Source organism: Notolepis coatsorum (genome assembly GCF_963971535.1).
Source record: "Notolepis coatsorum genome assembly, chromosome: 7".
In the NCBI taxonomy this organism is placed as follows: domain Eukaryota; kingdom Metazoa; phylum Chordata; class Actinopteri; order Aulopiformes; family Paralepididae; genus Notolepis; species Notolepis coatsorum.
Window position 1 is genome coordinate 40,765,180 of NC_140171.1, and position 24,287 is coordinate 40,789,466.

At 40.0% G+C, this 24,287-nt stretch overlaps 1 protein-coding gene across 2 annotated transcripts in view; it reads right to left on the bottom strand.

Annotated features, from left to right (window-relative positions):
• Positions 1-992: 992 nt before the first annotated feature.
• hgsnat (heparan-alpha-glucosaminide N-acetyltransferase) overlaps positions 993-24,287 on the bottom strand; it is a 60,538-nt gene continuing 37,243 nt past the window's right edge. For both annotated transcript variants that reach the window (XM_084318661.1, XM_084318662.1), the window contains exons 9-18: positions 21,079-21,109; positions 20,485-20,645; positions 20,251-20,366; positions 14,453-14,574; positions 14,171-14,297; positions 13,344-13,430; positions 12,701-12,778; positions 8,477-8,547; positions 6,997-7,109; positions 993-2,680 (exon numbers count right to left, since the gene is read on the bottom strand). In XM_084318661.1, the coding sequence (XP_084174787.1) occupies positions 2,499-2,680; positions 6,997-7,109; positions 8,477-8,547; positions 12,701-12,778; positions 13,344-13,430; positions 14,171-14,297; positions 14,453-14,574; positions 20,251-20,366; positions 20,485-20,645; positions 21,079-21,109 (1,088 nt within the window). In that variant the 3' untranslated portion in view covers positions 993-2,498. The remainder of the gene's footprint in view (positions 2,681-6,996; positions 7,110-8,476; positions 8,548-12,700; positions 12,779-13,343; positions 13,431-14,170; positions 14,298-14,452; positions 14,575-20,250; positions 20,367-20,484; positions 20,646-21,078; positions 21,110-24,287) is intronic.

Sequence of the window (24,287 nt, forward strand, 5' to 3'; positions counted from 1 at the left end):
AATGGTGCATCTTCACAAATACTGACTGAACTGTCCTGGGGCACAGGAAAAAACATATTCATTTCTAACCACCTGTGATTGACAATGACACTCTAGTTACTATTTTTTTTAGAATATCTCTGGAATGCTGCATGCTAGATGCTCACTATTTTCTGTTCCTAGTTAACCAACGAGCCATATCTATATTTGGGAAACAACCTAAATAATGAGTAGAATAATGTGAGCATAATTAGTAGATTCCCCTTTGTGCACCCTGCCTGTACCACCCCTCCATAAAACACATAGGGACTTATCTTGAATACATGTAAATAGTTCACAATGTGTGTTGACTGACTACCAAGGCCTAGAAGAACAGATTTCAAAAGAAGTCTTGGATGATTTCAAAAATAAAAATAAATTGTGTTTGGTCATACAACTATTTATACATTAATGTGACCTCAATGCAGCATACATATTCTGATAGCCCAGTTTGTCTTGAAAACAAAGATATATATAACATGATGGTGCATTACAGGTTATACAAGCATTAATACATAAGGAGACCAGGCTAACCAAGAGTAGGAGAACATTGGTTGGTGGCGTTAACCGTCTGTAGTGTGGTTGTGAAAGGGTTAACCCTTTGTTGTGTGGTAGTGAAAGGGATAACCTTATGTATTGTCACAGTGAAAGGGTTAAGGGGCCAGAAAGCACACAAGTGTCAAGGGAGGTCATGCTAATGGAGAGATTGCTTTCAGACGGTGCCAAAAGGTGAGACAATATGAATTATTCTCTTAGGTTGTAAGTAGATAGATGTCATGTGGGAAAACATAATCCATGGCTTGTGGATGAACAAAAATAAAACTGACAAAACTACATTATCTTAAATGCACAAAAATAACCACTTATTATATAAATTGAAATATTTTATTAAAATAAAAGTAGGTTTTCTTATGTTATTGTACATACAATTTAAATATATAAAAGGTTGATGAAATGAAACTCAAAGACAGAACAAGGTTCCCCTCTCAGGGGATTAGTAAAGTTTATCAATCAATCAAAATAGTGACAGTAAGGTACGAGTATGAATCGTCCACAGCCACTGATTGAAATTGAATATAAAAAAATGCATACATTACTATATTTACTGTGGTTTAAATCTAAATTCATTGGCAAATTACACACAGGAGATAGTGAATCTGGTGCAAAGGGGTCAAGGTTGAAGAGTTATGGCAACAAAACATTCTGACATGAATAACAACTCAAAACAAACATATTTTCTCATTCAATTATTGTGCAGTAGCAATACACCATTAACAGTTATCTTATAGTGTTATGGGAAATAAGGGAAGTGTTAATTTATTAACCTACGACTACTGTTTGTAGTCAGGCTTAACTAGACTGCACCACACACATGCATGTACACACATCTCTGCTTCAACATAAACACAATACTAGCACAGAGGAAAGGCCTGATGCAGAAAGACAACAGTGGTCCATGGACAATAAGATTGTTTGGCTGAGAAATTACGATATACAGTATATTTTAGAGTACACATATATGGCATTCACTCAGACAAAAATAGACATCAACCAGCAATGAGTCTTCTTTGTTCTTCTTCAGTCCTCTTAATTCTCTAGTCCTTATATAACAGATCCAAGACCAGTTGATAAAGTTATTCCTGAGTCATGTTCACTTAGGCAGTTCTCAGTGAGGTATAGAGGGTCCAATCTTTGGAATGCAGCTGATCCTATGCTGAGGAAATCTCCATCTCTGTTTATTTTTAAAGCAAACTACAAAATAATTCTCATCCAAAAGTAGTAGATAGATAATAGGTCATACATGTAGGTATGCATTTGGTTATGTGGGTGGGTAGGTTTGTAGGCAGGTGGGTGGGTTGTTATATATTATTATGTACACAGTATATGCAATTATGTACTGTGTGTATGTATGTTTGTATTAACACAAATCTTTTTAATGTATTCTGGTATTTTATAATATGCATATTTTTGTATTTTTGTACGTTTGATTTTATAAAACAGGGGACGTTCTTGATAAGCCTCTAGGCTTCTAACTTCTCCTTCACAATCGTTATAACTTATTATGTATTGTTTTTACTTCTGTTTAACTGTGTTAACAAACAAACAAACAAACAAATTCCTGAGTCATGTTCAGATGTTTGTTTAGAAGTCAGCTGCTCCAAATCTGGAAGTCTTTGGGAAAGTCTTTTAACAATTTGGTCCCAAATGAAGGACCCAGAATAAAAAAAAAAAAAAAACATGAAGATATATATAGAAAAAAAGAGAAACCAAAGGTGTACTTTATCGGAACTCCCAATATTCAGAAACAGAAAGTGCTATAGCTACAGAATACGGTCATTTGTTTTAAAATCTTGCCCCATTTATGTATTTTAACAACTCTTGCTCTCTTCATGAAACACCATCTTCTGCTCCTTTTTTCTCTCTCTGAACAGCCCAGTGGTTTGTAAATGAGAGATCTTCCTACGTTTAGGCTTCTCGTACTAAATCTTCCAAAAGATCTTCTTTCTGTACAACACATAGGAGATGAACACCCAACAGGAAGTAGCTATGAGGTTCTGTGTGAGATGCTCAGCGTGGGATTGGCTGTCGGCCATGCGCCAGCGGAAGGGGAAGTACTCCTCGAACACTTCGTGGCCCACGTACACAAGGATGGAGTTCATACCTGGAATGACAGATTACGGGTCACAAAGGTCATTAACGTTTTTTTTTTACACCAATGATCCAAACCTGAGACCAAGGAAACTATAAAAGAAGGAATGGTCACCACGTCACTATTTTTGAGTTGAATGGGATCGCCATCTCCTCGTCATTTACCGGTAAACAGGTTATCCTTGGATGTCAGAATCATGGGAAATGTGTTGCTTTGTTAACTAGCTAACGTTTGATATATTGGTTGATGTATATTTCCTCAGATAGCTGGTATATTTATAATTTGAATACAGACTTTAATAGAACTGGCACCAAAGTCTGGCACCAAGCAGAGCACAGAACGCTGGTTTTCTGACGCGATGACCCTTGCTTCTTTTATAGTTTCCTTGCCTGAGACAGGTAAAGGAAGGTTGGCGTGCGACTTAATTTATTTCTGGTTACCAGAAAATAAATAACAAGCTCACCTGCCGCTCACTGGACTACTGAACATGTGCAGTGTGTGTGTGTGTGTGTGTGCTGATACATCTATTTTGCCTCTCCTTCACTAGCCAGGTGTAGCCGTGCTTGGGGCCTGTCCGGCATACAGTGAGGGTCTCCATTTTCTTCAGCACCAGTCCGAACCTGGCAGTGGCGGCCACCTTTCACAACCTGGGACTGTTGTATTATCATGGGCATTTGGTGTGAATTTTTAAAGGCTGCCTAGCAACCGGAGAGTTTACAAGAAATGCAATGGAGACACAAATCCAACCATACCATACCGTGCTACACCATGGCTAGCCCCAGCCAGGCTGAACAGAGATAATGGAGAGCTAACAAGGCAATAACACCAATGATCTCTGACCATGCGAGTCTCATCTCATGTGAAGTGCCAATTTATTTATCCAAGCTACACTGACCCAAATACAACTATCCTCCGTCAGTGAGGTGATCCGCTCAAGTACAAGTTGTTGGTGGATAATACAGATGTGTACACACTGCAGGGCTGGTGGATAATACAGATGTGTACACACTGCAGGGCTGGTGGATAATACAGATGTGTACACACTGCAGGGCTGGTGGATAATACAGATGTGTACACACTGCAGGGCTGGTGGATAATACAGATGTGTACACACTGCAGAGCTGGTGGATAATACAGATGTGTACACACTGCAGAGCTGGCCCCTCTTAGTCAACTAATCACTCCTTTTAATAATAATAATAATAATAACTTTTGGTCTTAGTCGACAAAGACTTCTTTAGTCGTTCAGTCATTTTTAAAGCTTTTTTTCATGCTGAATTACTTACTTCCAAGAAGATTATGCGCACATCTCTGGTATACGTATGATTTGAAGAAGTCCTATACGGCAAACTCAATTTCCCCACAAACAATTCTGATTTCAGGACAAATCCTGAAATCTTAAGACCACTCAGTCGGCTAAGAATGTCTTTAGCAAGAGCATATGTATTGTATTGTATTGTATTTATTATGTGTATGTCTTTTAATCTACATTTATTTTGATTTAAGTACTGGACTGTCATTATTGTTATTATTATGTCTGTCATTGTCCTGTGATTTATCGTGGATTTCTACTGTTAATGTATTGTGTGTCTAGTTTTATGTTAAAAAAGGGAAAATAAAAAACATTTGTTAAATTTTTTTTTTTAAATCTTTAGTCAAGGACAGAGTAGTACATCGCTTCCTGACCCAAAGGCCCTGCGGTTATTGCAGAACAGGTGTTAAGTCAGAAAACATAATTTTGACTTGCAGTGGTTGGCTGGCAGGCAAGTTAAAGGCCAAAACTAATTATTTAGCTTGATATCGTGATCACAATTATTAATCACAATTAATAAATGCAAAGCTGCCAACATTTAAAATGTTCAAGGGAGACTTTCCACATACACACACAATGCGTCTCACAACGATGTTAATTATCAATGATAATTAATAAGATAAACCGAGTGTTGGCAGGTATGGCATGTTTAACAGCCTACCTCTGGCGTGGGAGGGGTCAGTGTTTTCATTTTAAGGACAGCTCTTTTCATCTCTTCTCGGACTTAGTTTGAGGCTACTGGCATGAACAGGAGTGCAGCACTCACAGCAGAAAACACCTGTGATTGGTCAGACAGTGAAGCTGAGGAATGAGGAGCGCTCGATTTGATTTAGGAGAACAGGCTGTCTAAATGGAATGTGCGTTTCACTAATTGTGGAGGCTAAAAACTGTGATCGCGATTAATATATGTTGTAGAATGAAAATAAAGCTTTTTGTAACTGCCTGAGCTGATCACTATTGAAAATATATTTGACCTCTTTACAGGCCTCACTACTGCGGACCAGGCTGTGCCTTGGTCAGCTGCCCTGGTGTAACACCAACATGGAGAAAGGTTCTCATGAGTTTAGTGGAGAAGCTACCTTTCAGGGCTTTCCCTAAACCAGTGGTTCTCAAACTACGGGTCGCAACCCAAAGTGGGGTCGTGGGTAGGTGACAGTGCATTGGCAAGTAAATTTTTTTTTTAAATATATATATTTTTTTTATGTTCTGGCAACATTTTGGCTAAATATGCCTCGTTTTATAAATGTGTATTGATAACATAGTGCTGTAATAAAATGTTCTAATAAATATGCATGATCAAGATCAACAACGTGTGCTTTTATTTTGATATTCCTTAATTCCACGTTGAAATTACGCGTTACATTAAGTGTGGGGTTGCCAAAATAAAATGGGGTCGTGGTATAAAAAAGTTTGAGGACCTCTGCCCTAAACAATGGAACAGCGTCACTATGACAACACGCCGGCACCACCATGTGTTTGTACATTTCTTTTTCTTTTTCTTTTTGCAGTGATAGCTTGCGGCCAGCTTAGAAACAGACACATCATTGTCTAATAAGTGATTGCTCTGTCCTCTGTTGCACTCTGTTTGCTATCTTATTGAAATTATGTTTTTAAGTTGCAGGAAATTACACCAAATGGCTTCTTTATTGCAAATCTATTTGAGTCCCAGGCGACTCAGCACCATCTTACTTGAAAATCCAGGGGAAAGCCCTGCTTTTGAGTATAAAAAGCACAGGTAACCAACATCTTTATATCAAAATAATAATAATAATAATAATAATAATAATAATAATAATAATAATAATAATAATAATAATAATAATAATAATAATAATAATAAATAATAATAATAATACAAATAAAAAGGGTCAATCTCTGGCTTATGGAGAATGTAGAAACATAGGAGCGCTAGCTCTGTAGTAGCAAAACATCAGTAACTTGTGCGTAGGTTCACACTATCTTCCCCCAGATCCCCTCCCTGCTGAACAGGCGCCTGACCAGTAGGAGTCTCTATTGCAACGACCAGGACTCATACCCAACTGGCTTCCCACCAGCAAACACTGTCAATTGTGTTCGTATGGACGACTGACCAAGCTGGAGGTACCGCTGACAGCTGGATTCGAACCCAGAGTCCCTGTGGTGGTAGGCGAGTGCTTAGACCTCTATGCTACCCAGCCGCACCAAACTTAAACTGTTGTATTCTGCCAACTTAAACTGTCGTATTCTGAAATGCTATGTTGTAGGGGTGGGAATCGCCAGAGACCTCACGATACGATACTATCGCGATACTAAATATATCGCTATACGCTGAGTATTGCGAATTTTTTTCCTTTTTTTGTATCAAATTTTATTTATTACCTTTTTTCAACTGCAAAGTAAAACTTTGTCAACATGTTTTATCTAATAAAATAAAGTTCAGTCTGTTCATCTCACTTCAATCATTTCTATTGCAGAACATGGTATTTTCTCAAGCAGACAGATGTAAACACTGTAATCTGTGTTGCATGTACCTGACAAACTGAACTGTTTGTATTACAGTCATATTCCAACTTAACTGAATGCACATGTGTGTGTGTGGACTACTGTACTATTACAGGTATTGAAATGAACAATGCAACTTCCTTATAAAAAAAAAAAAAAAAAAAAATTATGAATAATTAAATATCGATACAGTATCGCCACGCGAAGTATCGCGATACTACTACGTATCGATTCTCCCCCCCCCACCCCTACTATGTTGTAGGCAGCTAACTAGTTGATCTGTCCTCCCACCTCCCTCTCTTTATGAGTCCGTCACTGTTTATGGTCCTGAGTGAAACCTAGGCTAATCACATTTCAGTAGTTCATTTCTGTATTTTATTTTTTATTTTTGTTAAACTTCATTTGGCTGGAACTTCTACTCGACTGTCTGACCAGAAAACATTTAACAAACATTTTTAGCAGTCCAACACCAGTAATAAGCGGCTAACGACAACCCTGGTTGAAAGGGTTCCAGGGAGGAAGGTCCAGTGCTCACCAGGGTAGTAGAAGGGGGCTCCAGACCACCACTGCTGCACATCCACTATGTAGTAAACCAGGACCAGGGCCACAAAGGCAAAACAGGCGAGTGTCGTCACATAGGTTAGAGACCTAGGAATCATAAAGACAGACAGGCAGACATAGACATAGACAGACACACATATGCGGCATTATTAGAGGAAAATGTATCTGCAGAAATCATAGGCCCAACTGTACAGAAGAGGGGGGGGGGGATCTCACAGAGTTAGACCCTGGTCAGAGGATCTACGAGATCTCACAGGGTTAGACCCTGGTCAGAGGATCTACGAGATCTCACAGGGTTAGACCCTGGTCAGAGGATCTACAAGATCTCACAGGGTTAGAGCCTGGTCAGAGGATATACTGGATCTCACAGGGTTAGACCCTGGTCAGGGGATCTACTGGATCTCACAGAGTTAGACCCTGGTCAGAGGATCTACTGGATCTCACAGGGTTAGACCCTGGTCAGAGGATCTACAATATCTCACAGGGTTGTATGAGCTCAGCAACTCAGAAATATAGAATGGAGCCTGACCATGCAATGCCTTATAGATAATAAGAAGAATTTTTAACTCAACCCTGAATTCGCCTGGAGGCCAATGAAGGGAAAACAGAATGAGAGTAATGTGTGACCTTCTACTAGTCAGAAGCCTTGCTGCAGGTGGGTGACAAGTGAACTCAGGCAGGTGTATCAGGGCAGTGCAGCAGTCCATGCATGATGTAACAAAATACTGTACTCATTTACTCTGTATTGTATATATGTATATTGACTGAACATTCCTTTACTTACTTTTTACTTACTTCTTAAAATTAACTTTTTTTTTTACTTACTTTTTTTTATTATTATAATATTTTGTACTGTATGTAGCACACTCTCAGTGGCTCATACAGAAACAAGCATTTAAAAAAAATAGTTTTATACTTCCCCCTTTCTTTTTCCGTTTTTCTCCCATCCCAATGTTAGTCGTTATGCCAATTCCCAATCCCCTACCTGGTCGTTGCGTGCTATGCCCCCTACCGTCGGTCTGGGAGGGCGGAGACTATCACATGCTTCCTCCGACACATGTGTAGCCAATCCCCACTTCGTTTCACCTGGCAGCGCGGACTCTCACTGGGGGAGTGTAACGTGTGGAGGACACTACCTCCCCCAGGATCTGACCTCGCTGTGCAGGCGCCCCGACCGATCTGTAGGAGTCGCTGTTTTACAACGACCAGGACCCACCCTCGCCGGGTTTTCCCACCCTCTAACACTGCCAATTGTGTTAGTATGGACGGTCGGCCAACCCGGAAGCACCACAGCTGGATTCGATCCCTCTGTCTCTGTGGTGGTGGGCAGACGCTTAGACCGCTGCGCCACACGGCCGCCCCAGAAATAAGCATTTCATCATAAAGTATTCTCTATTTTGTTGTGACAAATAATAAACAAACTTGAAACTTGTATGTGTGAGAAGTGGCTTTACCATAGGTTCTTGTTGACAGGAATGAAGCCCTGGTCCCTGGAACACTTGGTAAGGACAGCTGATATGATTCCCTGGGTGACACAGTAGGCATTATTATTATCAGAAAAATTAAAAATTAAAAAACTTGATTGATCGTGAAGCTACTTTGCAAATAACCTAATTATAAAGATAAAGAAGATGTAAATATGTAGTCACTGCTGGTGCCACTTTAAAAATATATATATATATATATATATATATATTGTATGTGCTTTATATATTACTCTTAACCTTCACAACATCCACTTGGGGGTTGTACTGAGTTACCAGCTTTATAACAACCTTATGTGCTGACTTACCAACTCTATAATAACCTTGTGTACTGACCTACCAGCTCTATAATAACTATGTTCGGACCTACCAGCTCTATAATAACTATGTTCTGACCTACCAGTTCTATAATAATCTTGTGTTCTGACCTACCAGCTCTATAATAACTATGTTCTGACCTACCAGCTCTATAATAACCTTATGTACTGACCTACCAGCTCTATAATAATCTTATGTACTGACCTACCAGCTCTATAATAACCTTATGTACTGACCTACCAGCTCTATAATAACCTTATGTACTGACCTACCAGCTCTATAATAACATTATGTACTGACCTACCAGCTCTATAATAACCTTATGTACTGACCTACCAGCTCTATAATAACCGTATGTACTGACCTACGAGCTCTATAATAACCTTATGTACTGACCTACCAGCTCTATAATAACCTTATGTACTGACCTACCAGCTCTATAATAACCTTATGTACTGACCTACCAGCTCTATAATAACCAGTGGTGCAGTGGTGATTTCATAAGGGGTTGCACCCGTCTCCCGCACGCATGCGCATGAATGTCCCCTCGCCTGCGCACAGAACAGCTCCGACCAGCATTATGATTATTATGTGCATAAATAGTAGGAAACATGTTTGTATAGGAAATTACTAGTTTTAGTTTAGTTTTTGTAAATATTGCCTTGAAATAGAGAAGCTGAAAAAGGTAGCAGGATGTAGCCTTCAATATATAAAGAAATTATATTGTCAACAGATATGGTGGAAAAACAAATGTAAATGTAATTGTAGTTACATTGTAGTTACAATTTCTTTAATTGAATTAACTTAAACTAGAAAAATAAATACAAACTAAGTTGGTGCACGGCACGACGAGTCGAGTGAAAGTTGTGAAACGCATTTTTGTGTGCATGTGCGTGCTTCTGCTCAGAAAGTAGGTGGAACGACGTGCTACCGCGTCCCATGAGCACTGCACCACTTATAATCAGTGTTAATTTTGTCAACGAAAATAATGACTATATATGGTCGTCAACGAAGCTTTTCCCCCCGACGACAACGAGACGTGACGTTAATGTAGATCAGGGATCGGCAATAGGCGGCCCGCGGGCCGAAATGGGCCCGCCAGCAATAATTTCTGGCCCGTCAGGTTATTTTGAGAATATGATGTTTATTTTACGCGCAGGAAATATTCACTTGTTGTGACGCCAGAGTGTCTTTTGAAGCTGTATCTATCTATTCATCATATCTATGGCTGTCACTATAGCCAATTGAAATGCTAGAAATGGTCACATGGACTGGGAGAACCAATGGAATTTCACTTTCACTTCCGCGTTTGGGATGCCGGCGAGCGAACGTTTGCAAAAACAAAACAACGTCTTTGAATAACTTCTTTGCAATGCAACGGGGAAATATGATGAGCCAGAAGAGGAGCCTACAACCTATAAAGCTTATTTTAATAAACAGGTGTCATTCTTAAAATACGGGTTTATCGCAACAGGTAACTCTTGCAATAAGCAACCGGTGACTCTCGCTTGTTGACATGGCAACACGAGCAAGCAACTGTGTTCAAGTTGGGTGGGCATTCAACGCGAGTGGACATTTAACATGTTATTAACATGGATTTTGGAGGACCGAAGCAGAAACAATATCAAGTCCAGGGCAGGGCTGCCTGCATTATGCCGGTGAGTGTTGTGTTTTAATAATAATAATAATACATTCGATGTATAATACACCCGCTGTGGTGCTTAAAATCAAATGCACCCTACTGATCTCGATTTATAATGCGAGCACCTGCATTAAAATCAAATTACTGATCTGTTCATGTGTAATGCACTGTCTGAGAGGCACTTTATAATAGAAAAAAGACAGTGCAAACATGTATATGTCGTTTTTCTTTTTACAGTTAAAAAATGTTCACTTATCATTGGCCCGCCACACAATGGCTTGGGGAAAATTTGGCCCGTGGGCAAATCTAATTGGCGACCCCTGATGTAGATCATGTGACACTAACGTGACTAAATTATTTATGCATTATAGTTGACTACATTTGAGGACACAAAAATGTATTTATTATTTTTCATATTATGTTGGGTACATTCTCAGTAGAGTTAGAACGCACCCAGTCTTAGGGGCTGTGATATTTTGTTACCACACTTTATGCACATAGAAGTGCGGTGGCAGGTTCGCTAAGCTAATGTTGTTAGCCGAATGCTCTGATGGAGGCCGCCATTTTAAGTTTAAAGTGACGTCAGCGATCTACGGTTGTACTCGACGGACAAAAGGGAATGTGTGTGTGATGTAGGGATGAACGATTAATCGATTTTAAATCGAAATCGCGATTTGAAATAATGCAATTAGCAAAAAAAAAATTGCAATTATTATTATTATTATTATTTTAACCAGGAAGTCCCATTGAGATACAAGATCTCCTTTGCAAGTTGTTGTTATTGTTGTAGGAACAGTTTGGGAGAGGGAGGTAAGGGGTTTTAGATTGTGTGTTGTGAAGTTTAGACTTCAGAGAGAGAGAGTAAAGTACAGAAAAAAGGTACCGTTGGGTACCGGTATCGATTCCCAGGTAAAAAGAAACATTTTCAGGCTCGGTGTCCCGAACAGACCCAGTGCGTAGGCCAGATGCAAGCCGCATTTTACAATAAACATCTGTGGGGCTGCTTAATTTTTTTTTTTAATTATAATAGCAAATTTAATCGCAATCGCAATATCTGTCAGAAAAATCGCAATTACCGTACTTTTCGGACTATAAGCCGCGGCTTTTTTCCCCATTTTTCGGCCCTGCGGCTTATATAACGGTGCGGCTTATATGTGGACAAAACCCGAAAATGGAAATATTGCTTTTTTTACTGGATTGAAATGTTATTTATCCCTTATTTGCTAAACTTAATACAACTTGTAAATGAGTTAATTCTTGTTATTTGTCCGACGCAGAACACACAGACAATTGTTCAGCCTATTTATTGATGCGTTCTCTCTGCTGACTGAACGGCCTGCACCACTTAGTGTTGTTCCACCAGAGAGAGTGGAGCTGGTCAGTCTCCTGCGCTCCGCTCTCCTGTAACGCCCTTCATGACATCATAGAGGGAGATGTAGGCTCCACTCCTTATGGTAATTGAACATTAAAACACATGCAGCTTATAGTCCAGTGCGGCTTATATATGTACACATCATTCAATTTAGCTGCTGCGGCTTATAATCAGGTGCGGCTTATAGTGCGAAAAGTACGGTAGATTATTTCCCAAAATCGTGCAGCCCTAGTGTGAAATTTGTACAGTAGGTCCCAGTGAGAATTGCAATCAGTGTGTACTGTGTACACTATCCTAATGTTGCTTTGTTGGTAAAAAAACCCAAAAACTATTTAAATCAGAATATGTTCCATTCCATGTCTGACTATTTTTTAATCTATTGACCATTTCAAGGAATGTTTGGTTACTATTGGGCTTCTAGCCTTCTACTGAACTTATTGTGAATCAGCTGATAGGGTTTTGGCTAGACTATACTTGGCTAGACTATACTTAATAAATAGAATTGCATTATTTACATTATAAAAATATACAATGCCTTTTTTTTCATTAGCGAAAGCTAGACAAAAATCATCAGTTTTCTGCAACAAAATCTAGACAAAAACAAAAAAGACAAAATCGAGACTAACACTGACTAAGACTAAAATGCTCAGACCTGTAGTTGACTAAAACTGACTAAACGAAAAATAAATGAAGGTGACTAAATATGATGAAAACGAAAAAGGAGCATTTGACACATGACTAAGACTAAAACAAAAATTAAAATAGATGCCAAAATTAACACTGCTGATAATAACCTTGTGTGCTGACCTACCAGCTCTATAATAACATACCAGCTCTATAATAACCTTATGTGCTGACTCACCAGTACAAGACCCCATATGAGGAACCTTGATATGATGCTCGAGGGGAAATCTCTGTAGTGTAAGAAAATCTTTCCTGCCTGGAAGGAAAAAGATTATCAAATTCCAAGTCTGACAGATGGATAGAACTACAGGCTGATAAGTATTAATGTCAGAGAGAGAGAGAGAGAGAGAGAGAGAGAGATACTTTTACACTTGACAGTCAAATGCATATGCTCAGCCCCTCCTCCCCCACAGTACATATTGCATTCTCCAGGCATTCATGAACGCACCAACATCATGTCTCAGTGAAAAATACATGAACTCTAACCTAAGGCGTGCAGAGATCATACCCCTCAACATAGGCACTGATTCCGTAGGACCAACGCCGCCTGATCCTATTCCTACGGGTCAGCCAAATGGCTAACTTAGCCTCCCCATAAAGTTCAGTAAAACACTCACAGCCTTATTGCGTAATGGCTATGTATGGCAGAGGATGAAACTCTCCACACAGAACATCTCCCCCAGCTGTGAGTGAGTGTGAGAGAGAAAGAAAGAGAGCGAGAGAGAGCGAGAGCGAGAGCGAGAGCGAGAGCGAGAGAGAGAGAGAGAGAGAGAGAGAGAGAGAGAGAGAGAGAGAGAGAGAGAGAGAGAGAGAACATATACCTGTAATCCAAGGAAGGCCATGAGGATAGAGTTGATACTCCCTAGAACACCCTCTGGGTCATACGGCATATGAGTCGCATATATCACCTTAAACAAGAACATGGAAATAATATTATTATTCTACATCTAGCTAACATAGAACAGTTCTTTGTCACAAATTCACAACACATATCAATCATCATATCATTGAAAATTAGATAAAAGAGGCTTTTGTCGGCACATGTGACAGCAAACGGGTGTGTGCTACTTAGGGTTGGGTACCGTTCACATTTGAACCGATACCGGTACCTGTGAATCGATACCGGTACCCAACGGTAACATTTTTCTGTACTCTTCTGTAGTCTCTAAAAATGTAATCTACCTACCTCAGTTGTAAAAACAATTTCCAAACTTCAAATGATTTATTATCATTATTATTTATTTAGAACAATTTGTTAATATATATATAATATATAATATTGCAGCGAGCGTTGTCTGCATCTAGCTTTGTAAAGTGTAACCACCCCTAGTGCTACTACAGAGTTTCTCAAACTGAGGGCTGGGAACCAGTATAGGTCTCTTGGGCGATGCTGAGCGGTTGATCTCCAGCGGGTCCCTGAATAGCCCTTTGAGCTGCTAGCTGTTGCACAGACCTCTTGACCGTTTTTATTCCCAGAATGTAGAAATACGTTTCCAGGAGAACATTCTTTTCCCAGGTTTTCCTGGACATTCTTTTTATTGTTTTTAATAAACCATTAGCCACAGAATAAAAAAATCTGTCATCGGAAAGTATTATGGCTCAGTATGTCTACGGTAGGTGTGTTTGTAATTGCGGTGACGTCACCAACCCGTGAGGAGGGGTTCTGGTAGATGTGGTTGGCTCCCAACAACCAGCGGTCGATATACCCTGCAGCTCCCCCAGTACAGTTGGCATAGAGGCCCATGTCTCCGAGCCCCCCTGGACCCAAATAGCCACTGCAGAGAGGAAGAAGTGACATCAATATCAAGTCAGAAGAAGGTGGGGTTAGGCTCATATGCTGATATCAAAGTCTCTCTCACACACACACACACACTCTCTCTCTCTCTCTCTCTCTCTCTCTCTCTCTCTCTCTCACACTAATCTGACTCACGTTGGGCAGTTGGGGACTGGGAGTAAGAATGTGAGGCAGAGCCAGATTGTTTCCAGGGCAACCACACATACCCAGGCTGGCCAGTAGAGCAGGATCTCTTGGCCAGGATACCACCAAGCATCCTGGGAATTAATGAGACAACAGGTCACATTTATCAATCTGTTCATGAATGATAATAATTGCATTTATATAGCGCTTTTCTAGACACTCAACAAGCTTTTGTAGGGTGGAAATTGCCTCCTTCACCACCACTGTGTACACATGCTAAATGGCTGCCATACACTGGCACCAGGCACACAGCACATTACACAGTGGCTGAAAGGCTCAGCAGACAGGGATTGATATCAGCTATATATATGTTTAGCTGTTTTCTTAATCATGTTTTGCTATTTTATTATTAGAATTGTTTGGTTTTAAACTCCTGCTTTTCTTTTCTTTTTTTTGCTTTATTGTCAAATTTAGTGTTTTAATTTGTTTGCTCTGTTAAGCACTTTGAGCTGCATTCTATGTATAAAAAGTGCTATATAAATAAAGATTATTATTAATTAAAGGAAAACGCCAACATTTTGGGAAATTAGCTTATTTGCCATCTTCCCTGGAGTTAGACAAGAAGATGCATACCCTTTTCTTCTCTGTGCGTGCAGTAGGCTTAGGGAACGCCCGCACCGTTAGCGTAGCTTAGCTTAATCACTGGAAGTGGGGCAGTCCTTTACCCTGAAGTTCCCTACAGTCACGAAATACACTCAAAAAATTACGTTTTCTAAGCAAATATACTCTGAACTATTTTTTGCCAAACCACTCCTCTCTGGGCTCAGTCAGTGATTTCACGCAATGCAGTGATACTTTCTATCTAATCTTAGATAATGTACAAAATAAACGTATTTCCGGTGCTTTAGACGTCGCTCTTTTATTTTGAAACCCCCCGACCGGAAGTAAAAATGATGCCTCCTTTTCTGCTTATGCGTCCAGTTCTGTGTTTGTTGGTTTTCGTTAGCTAGCAGCATATCAACACCAGCAATGGGAATACTGTTTTCTAAATTGTGGAGGCTTTTAATCGTCAAGGTAAGAGGATTTGAAGGCATGGTATCCATAAACTTCAATCGGTTCGGATCCTTTGAATTAAATGAGAATGTAAACAAACACTGGCGTCACGTTAGAAAGTATCACTGCGTTGCGTGAAATCACTGACTGAGCCCAGAGAGGAGTGGTTCCGCAAAAAATAGTTCAGAGTATATTTGCTTAGAAAACGTAATTGTCGAATTCAATTATTTTTTATTTCTCCACGTGGTAAATACACAGGTCACAACATGTTTACAGGAACGTTTTGGAGTTGTATTTGGAGTGTATTTCGTGACTGTAGGGAACGTCAGGGTAAAGGACTGCCCCACTTCCAGTGATGAAGCTAAGCTACGCTAACGGTGCGGGCGTTCCCTAAGCCTACTGCACGCACAGAGAAGAAAAGGGTATGTATCTTCTTGTCTAACTCCAGGGAAGATGGCAAATAAGTTAATTTCCCAAAATGTTGGCGTTTTCCTTTAAGGAGAAGGGATAATTAGGTGGGCTTGATGTCAGAGATCTAATTGGGAATTTGACCAGGAACGTCGGGGAACCCCCTACTCTTTGCGATAGGCTCCCTGCCTGCTTTAATGAGTCACCAAATTGACCTTGGTTTAACGCCTCATCCAAAGGACGGCACTCGCAACTGTATGGTGTTCCCATCACTCTCACCACATTCCGACAACGGCCTTGACCAGAGCTCGAACCGGTGACCTTCCGATCATGAGTACGGAGCTCTACCCATGTAGCTACGTTGCTGGATAATGTTCCTCATATGTTCCTTGTATAGTTGTTGTGTAAAATGCAGCCCTTACTCCAAATGTATTAACCTTGCGGCGAATCAAGTTCACAATGAATTCATTAACATGCATTATTACATGGCGTTTTAACATTCGCCAAAATGCTTGATTGTGATTGGTCCCCCCCCCCCCCCCCGACAGCGGTGAATTATTTTTCGATAACCACCGGTGATTATTGTTTTTCGCAGCTGGAGTAATCAAGCCCACCGACACATACTGTTTCAGTGCAATCAGACACACCTGCCGGGCTGCCGGCGATAATAATAATCACTTTATTTGGGCTGACAGAGCCACAGAACAACTGCGTCTGCATTTGATCTCGTCTTGTCGATGGTATAAAATGAATTACCGGTAGGTATATTGTTAGTAAGTTAGCCATGTAATAAGCGGGATAATGTATAGCTATACTCGGTAGGGATGCTCGATATTGGCTTTTTTACCGATACCGATATACCAATATTGTCCAACTCTTAATTTCCGATACCGATATCAACCGATACCGATATATGCAGGGTTTCCCCCCCCCCAAAAAACGGAATAATTTCAGGTAATTAACATTACATATCTCTTGTTGTGGAATTAACACAACATTATGCATACTTTTGAAAATAAATAAAATCAGAATTTGTTCTTACTTGCTTGCCTGGGTAAATAAAGGTTATAGAAATGTTTTTTTTTTTTTTTTTTTTTTTTTAAACCGATACCGATATTTTCCGATATCACATTTTAATGCTGATATCGGCCGATAATATCGGTAGGCCGATAATATCGGACATCCCTAATACTCGGTCATTGTCGCAAAATAATTTACCTTCACTGACGTTTAAAACACCTCTGCGAGGCGCCTCGGTATTTTAAACTCTGTGTCGGTCAATTATTTTGCGACAATGACCTCGTAGCTATACATTATCCCTTACTTAACACATTTCACCATGTATGGAACATAGTGAATGCTTGACCATGACACTGCATCATAACAGCCATAAACTCACCCACCTAAATAGTCTTTCACTACAGTATGAATGAATTAACAATTGTTTGATTTGCTTATGTTCATTCATAGAGATGGTGAAAGTTAACACTATGATCGCCGGGGACGAGTTAAGACGTCATTCCTAGCCATGCTCATTCTGCCGAAGACGCCGTAACTCGTCTTTGATGTCAATATTTCAAAAATCTGTGATCGAAATCATATTTCCCCTCCGGAGCCCTGAGATGTACTGGTGAGCTCCACTCAACTGTCGAAAACGGTCTACTCCACGCTGATCGTCCAACGGCGCGAGGAACATACGGTAAGATTCAGCGTTATTTTCTAACGTATTCCATATAAACTGCTATGATGAACATATGACCCACTCTGGATGAATCATCTAACGCTGCCCACGGAATTATAAACGATCCCCCGCCCATCCGGTCATCATCAGATCATACGTAGATCATTCTAGAAGTACGTCCAGTTGAAATTTTTCATCTCGCGCCGATTGCTATCAAACTGTATTTCATCATCAATATAATGCATTTGGAGCTATAAATCAAGTTCTGGATAAAGCTGCAGAAAACGATAAAAACATACTTATACTTTAGACCATATTTTAGTATGAATATGTGAATGAAAAAGTTTAACGTTGCTACACCCTGAACAATACATATAGGACATTGAATGGGCCATAATAATGGCAATTTAGCAATAGAATTAAAAAAGTTATAGCCCTGCAAAGAAGGGGAACTTCTCCATAGACAAATAGAGCTGGCAAGGGATGGTAAATTATGAATTTAACCCATGGCGATCAAAGTGTTAACTTCTCTTCCTTGAGACTGTAATGTGAAATGCATATTCTTGAAATTATTTAAGCAATTAGAATTGTGAGACAAAGATCACACAAAGATATAGACTTTATGGACAGTATATATAGGCTATACACATATCTTTACCCATTTGGTCAATCGTATGTTTAATGTTTACCAAAGATCATTTTGAACAAATTCCGTCGTATCTTTCTTGATGAATGAGGCCCAACAAGCAGTCATTGCACAGCAGTATCTATAATAGGGCTGGGTAAAAAAATATATATAAAAAAAAAGATTTTCCAGATTTTAATCGATCGTCAATTGAATATTCTGATATCGATTCATAAAGTCCCAGATCAATCTTTAAAAAGAAAACTGCTTTGTGGTCAATTCTTAATGTACATTTCAATATTCTTAATAATGCACCAGGTTAGAGGGTTCCTTGTACAAATTACATCTGAGAATATCTTTCATATTCAAGCAAAATTGGCATTGTAACTGAAATATCCCTAACCTAAACGATATTGAATCAAAATGAAAATCGAATGGGAACCATGTGAATTGAAATTTAATCGATTTGGGAAATCAGTGGGGATACCCAGCCCTAATAAATAAACGTTTTTTATGGATACTTATACTCTTACATTGAACAGATTACATGGTCAGAAAACATTTAGGCTTTCATTTCATGAACATAGTTACTGTATAGTTACTGTTTTAGGTTTTCAGAGGTTTTCAAAATGTATTATCTAAAGATGTTAAATTAAGAGTGTTCATTCATAGTTAAAGACAGTAGAGGTTGAGTACTTTCTTGTGATATATTACATTGATACACCCAAGTTGTTTGGATTGAGTTATATGGTACTTTAGTGCAACGGTTCCATTAACTCATTGGCCGCCAATCACGAGTATACTCGCTATTGTCCGGCAACGCTTGACCGCCAATAATGAGTATACTCGTTATTAGATAGTTTGATCTTTTTCCTTTGATCCCTGTTCTACACACTCGGCTGGAGCTCTCTGAATCACTGTGGCACAGCTACATACGTTGGAATTGCAATGCCGATCGAATCTCACCAGATGGCAGTATCGTCTACCTTTTGAACTCAGATAGAAAGGGATCAGGACAGACAATTAATTAACTGGACTATGAAGACTCGCTCTGAGGGGGAGGAGCTCTTACAAAGCAACCACAAGCAGATCTGCTCGCCTCAAAACCTATACTGTCCCGTAAATGCATGTAATTACATATAAACAAGTAATCGCGATCGCCGATGGGATCATTGGAATTATTCTTTTTGGATTACCTTCTGGCTAAAGTAAGGACCCCCTATGTCTATTTTACCGAACCTGAAACATGTTTCTGTAACGATCAGTGTCTTACTTTGCCGGACATAAACCAAGCGTTTTGTAACGAACGCATTTTTGGGGTAAGACTATCTATAATTTTGTGTATATGGTATATACCTTTTATTTGGGAGTATTTGGGGTTTCGTGGGATCAACCAGAACGGTTTAGGTTTATTGCATATAACGCGTTTTATCTCACAATCAGTGATGCGTTGCTCATGGGACGAGATTGCACTCCGTGCAGCCAAAGATTTGAGCAGAAGCGCGTGCACGCACACAGGAATGCGCTGCACTCGCCAACTCGCTAGAAGTACCCACCTGGGCTACTTTGCATATCAATAGCGTCGGTCGTCATATGCGTTACATTCCATTCATAGAGGCAATTAGGCACTGTCTTTAGTCTGTGCTCAAGCGAGGGGACATTTATGTGCGGGAGCGCGCGCGCACATGGCGTCATTAGCGTGCGTGCAATCAGAGTTGATATCAGGTACGCACCGCTGCTCACAATCTATGGGAAAAGACTGAATTATCTAGGAAATGGCCGATGTTTAGCATGTAATAAACTACAAACTACAGTGTGTAGAAACAAACTCTTTTTTTCCATGTTGGACTACAAGTAGTGTCTGCCAAATGAGCCAGACCATTGTCTCCACAGCTATAATACAGAACACACACACAGCTCTGCAAACATCGTGAAACACCGCGAAAGTGACCATTTTAATCTGGCCTGGAGCGGCAGATATACGGAAAGCGTATGGCGATGAATGAGTTAAGGTCGGATGGTAATTAGCAGATGCCGACTAACCAGGGGCAGGTTGTCAATACGAGCTCTGGCCACTAACACATCCAGACAGGCCACTACCAGGTATGACCAGGCCAGGCGCTGCAGCACACCTGGAATCCTCAGGCTGTCCCAAGAAACTGAGGATGAGAAGGCAGAGAGTGTGAGCAAACTAATTAGCAAAGCTAATCCTAAGCATTGTGTGATATGATTTGCAGATTCAAATGAAGCATTTAAAGTGTGTGTGTGACTACTCACAGGGTCCCTGGCAGTAGTTGGGGTTAATGATGAGGAGTCCTATGATGAAGAGTTGCAGGCTCCTCCACACAGCCTTCCACAGCAGAGAGCGGCAAGACAAGCCTCCGTGCAGCATAGAGTGGACAGACAGGGCTATGGACGTCCCCATTATGAACACAAACCTGATGGGGGTTGAAAAAAATAAAAGAAGGTGGAAAATCGAGGCAAAAAGAAATCTGATATAGAACCCTATCAAACATTTTTAAACTTGTTCAATTTCGACTAGCCTCAGTCTCACTCAGGACTATAAACAGTGACGCACGTGGCCAATGAAAGGGAGGCGTGAGACAGGTCAACTTGTCAGGTTAGCTGCCTAATATACAACTTGTATATTATATAATATATACTGAGAGAGAGAGCGAGAGAGAGAGATATCAACACTGGGGGAAACTATCATAGTGAAAAGACATCCCTGCTAAGAATCTATGGGGTCTGTCTGGGTTTTGTGGGTTGGTTTCAGTGAGGGTAGGGGTTCGCAACCCATACATTCACCGTAGGAGGCCTCACATTCTATGGTCATAATGGTCTTGCTTTTTAACCAGGAAGTGAGCTTACCAAGGAAACACCAGATCAGCAACAGTGAGGCCTGTGAAGAGAGAAACAGGAAACAGTGACTTCCAACATTAAAAACACAATACACCATTATTTATGAAACACACAGGGAATTATTATACAGCATATATTGTGATACTTCGTGTGCCGATAGTATGCAGATACAGTATTGATTTTCTTTTTATTTGCTTGACAATCTCATTTTACTGCAATAAAGATGATTGGAATGAGGTGAACAGATGTTATGTTATTAGATAAAGCAGATGTATTTATTTTTTTATTGCATTCCTAGGGTAAAAAATAAATCCACTGGCCACAGAGCCTTTGCCTACCGTGCTCCCTACCTGTGGAATAAAAGCTTTTAAATCCTCGCTAAAGACCAATCTTTTCTCTCTCCTTCAGCCTACCCTGATCTCACCTGGTCGGGGATAAACACTTAGTTTAATCTGTCTAGTTCAGTTAGGATGTCTGTCATTTGCTTTAGCTTTTTGCAGACATGGGATATTTTCTAACCCTTGTCCCCGTCTATCTGAGTGGATATCGATATACAGATTCCAGTGACCTGGATATGAGCACCACTGGCCCCATGGATCAGCTTCATAACATATTCTGTCCGACCTAAAACGTCAAACTATACCTGCTCTACCTTAACCTGTTCTGAGTAGTTAGTTATCCTGCCCCCCGGGGCAAATAGCCCGGAGCGCTCTGCCTCTTTGTTCTTAGTTTTATTTTATTTTTTATCATTTTCTTTTGCAGGTTGGTACATCATACATTCAATTTCCTTTATTTTCCTTTCCATATTCATTCCACACAATAACACACATAAAAAAGATTCCCCTGTCAAGCTGTGTCCCAACCTCCCCTCAGCAGCTCGTCCCCCCCCCTCCCCAGTCTCGGGATGCAAGTATCTTCCATTTTCCCTTTTTCATTTTCTATCTGCCTAGAAGGTTTCCCACCGTGAGTGCAGCTCCCTTCCACATCTCAATCGTCCCCGCCTTGGCTCTATTCAGTCTCGCTGTAGAAAGCTCCAACATTATGACCTCCATGAAGTATTCCAGCCATTTCTTTGTGCATAGTGTATGGCGGAACCCAACGTTGTACTATTCATTTCTTTGCTGCCGTCAGTCCAGCTAACCATAATTTCCGCTCTTTACTTGTCAGCTCCATGTTCGAGTCATCATTTAGCAATAGAATAATCGGTTCCTTGGGGATCATCTTGCCAGTGAGACTAGATAGTCAAGGCCACCCTCCCCCAAAATTATCCTACTTCTGGACAATCCGACATCATGTGCATAAATGTGCCCGGTATACTCTGCGTACATAGATCACAATTCGGGCTAGGTGCATATTTCATATGGTATCTCAACAATGGAGTATGGTAAGCTCTTTGACACATTTTGAAGTGAATTAGTTGGTGGTTCTGATTTTTTGAGGAGCAAAATATGTTCTCCCACACCGTGTCCCAGTTAATATCCTCTTCTTCTACATTCAAGTTCAAGTTTCAAGTTTCTTTAATATTTGTCATACAGAAGTACAGAATACTTTTATACAAAATGCTTCTTACTGTTACGCTCCAGAGACTGTGCAAGACAAGATAAGTATGAAATAAAATAACATAGTAAAATTAGAAGTAAAAAAATGAGGTCACAGTGTTCAGTTTAGACATATGTACAATGTTCGATGCAGGTCCTTGTTCCACTTCCCAGCTATTACTGTGTCAGTAATTGGATGTACAGGTACATTGTCGATACTAGTCCCCTGTTGGGGAGTGTGGCCATCTATTCCACAATCGGGTGTATCCGTAAGTTTGTGTCCCAAGGTACTCCATTAGCACGGAGTGCCGATCTCATTTGAAGATATAGAAAGAGGCCCTGGGTACCTCTGAACGAGCACACAAATCCTGAAAGCTAATAAGCCCCTCTGAGTCAAAGATGTCTCCCAGATGCCTCACCCCTTTCGCTGCCCATTCCACCGACTCAAATGGCTTGCCACCCCTTGTAATATTCCTATTCTTCCACAAGGGGGTATTGTTGTGCCATTTCCAGTTGCCTTTCAGACATTTCTCGACAGCTCTAAAAGTACTAATAGTGTAGGCCAGGGGTAGGCAACCCTAGGCACGCAGGGGCATTTTCATAGGCACAGGGGGCAGCATACAAAAAAAATAAAGAATATTATATATTATTATTTTTTTATATTATAGTGAAATATTTTGCACTGTTGTCACATTTATCTTGTTGACATCCTCCCACAGGTTATTTTTACTACCACATATTTAATTGAGACCCTTTATTTGTTTATTATTTCAATTTAGCTGGAAATACATTGCTACATCATTCAGTAACATTTGCAGAGCCTTATAACAAAAACATTATTACGGTCACCATTGTGACCAGTGGGATTAATCAACACATTTTATTATTTATTTTTCTATTTCATTGAACATTGCACTTGTTAAAAGCCATTCTTTTTACTCAAAATGTGAGTATTACCAAGTCAACTTGTGTTCTTAAAACAATGACAATAAAAATAGTTTTATTAGGTTGAAATAATGTGGTTGTGTACTTTGTGTATTTTTCTGTTAACTTATTATGGATTGAAAACTGAAAACCTTAATGCACAGTAACTGAACTCAATATCTTTAAGTTCTGGTAACTTATTATATATATTTTTTTTACAGTGTAGTCTTGCGATCAATCAAAACTTATTTACACGATATACCTCACATTCACCCTCCATTCACATCCTGGTGTTCTCCATTAGGCCTGTAGGTGGAGCTATGACAGCACATGTACTGTACACACACCGATGGTGTGTGATGTGTCCAAAAAATGAAGGCAAATGTGAGTGAAATGGTCGCACTGTATGGAGCTGTTTGTCTGCATTGCATCCCCCCCCCAACTCAGATTTAGGGTTGATACAACCATCATAATAATATTGTTAATGATGTAATAATGTAAAAATTATCATTAAAAAGACCTGATTATGAGAGAAAAAAATTACGATGCATGGAATATTGTTGAGGCACACTAGTTACAACTATATTTCAAACAGGCACTCCATGTCAAAAAGGTTGCTGACCCCTGGTGTAGGCTATAATTGGACCAAATTGTGTTCTGCATTGACTGTCAGTTATACCGGAGAATAACATCATCCAACCTTAACGGGTACACCAATATCTTTTCAATTTCTTTCCATGCGCCTGGTGTGGAGTG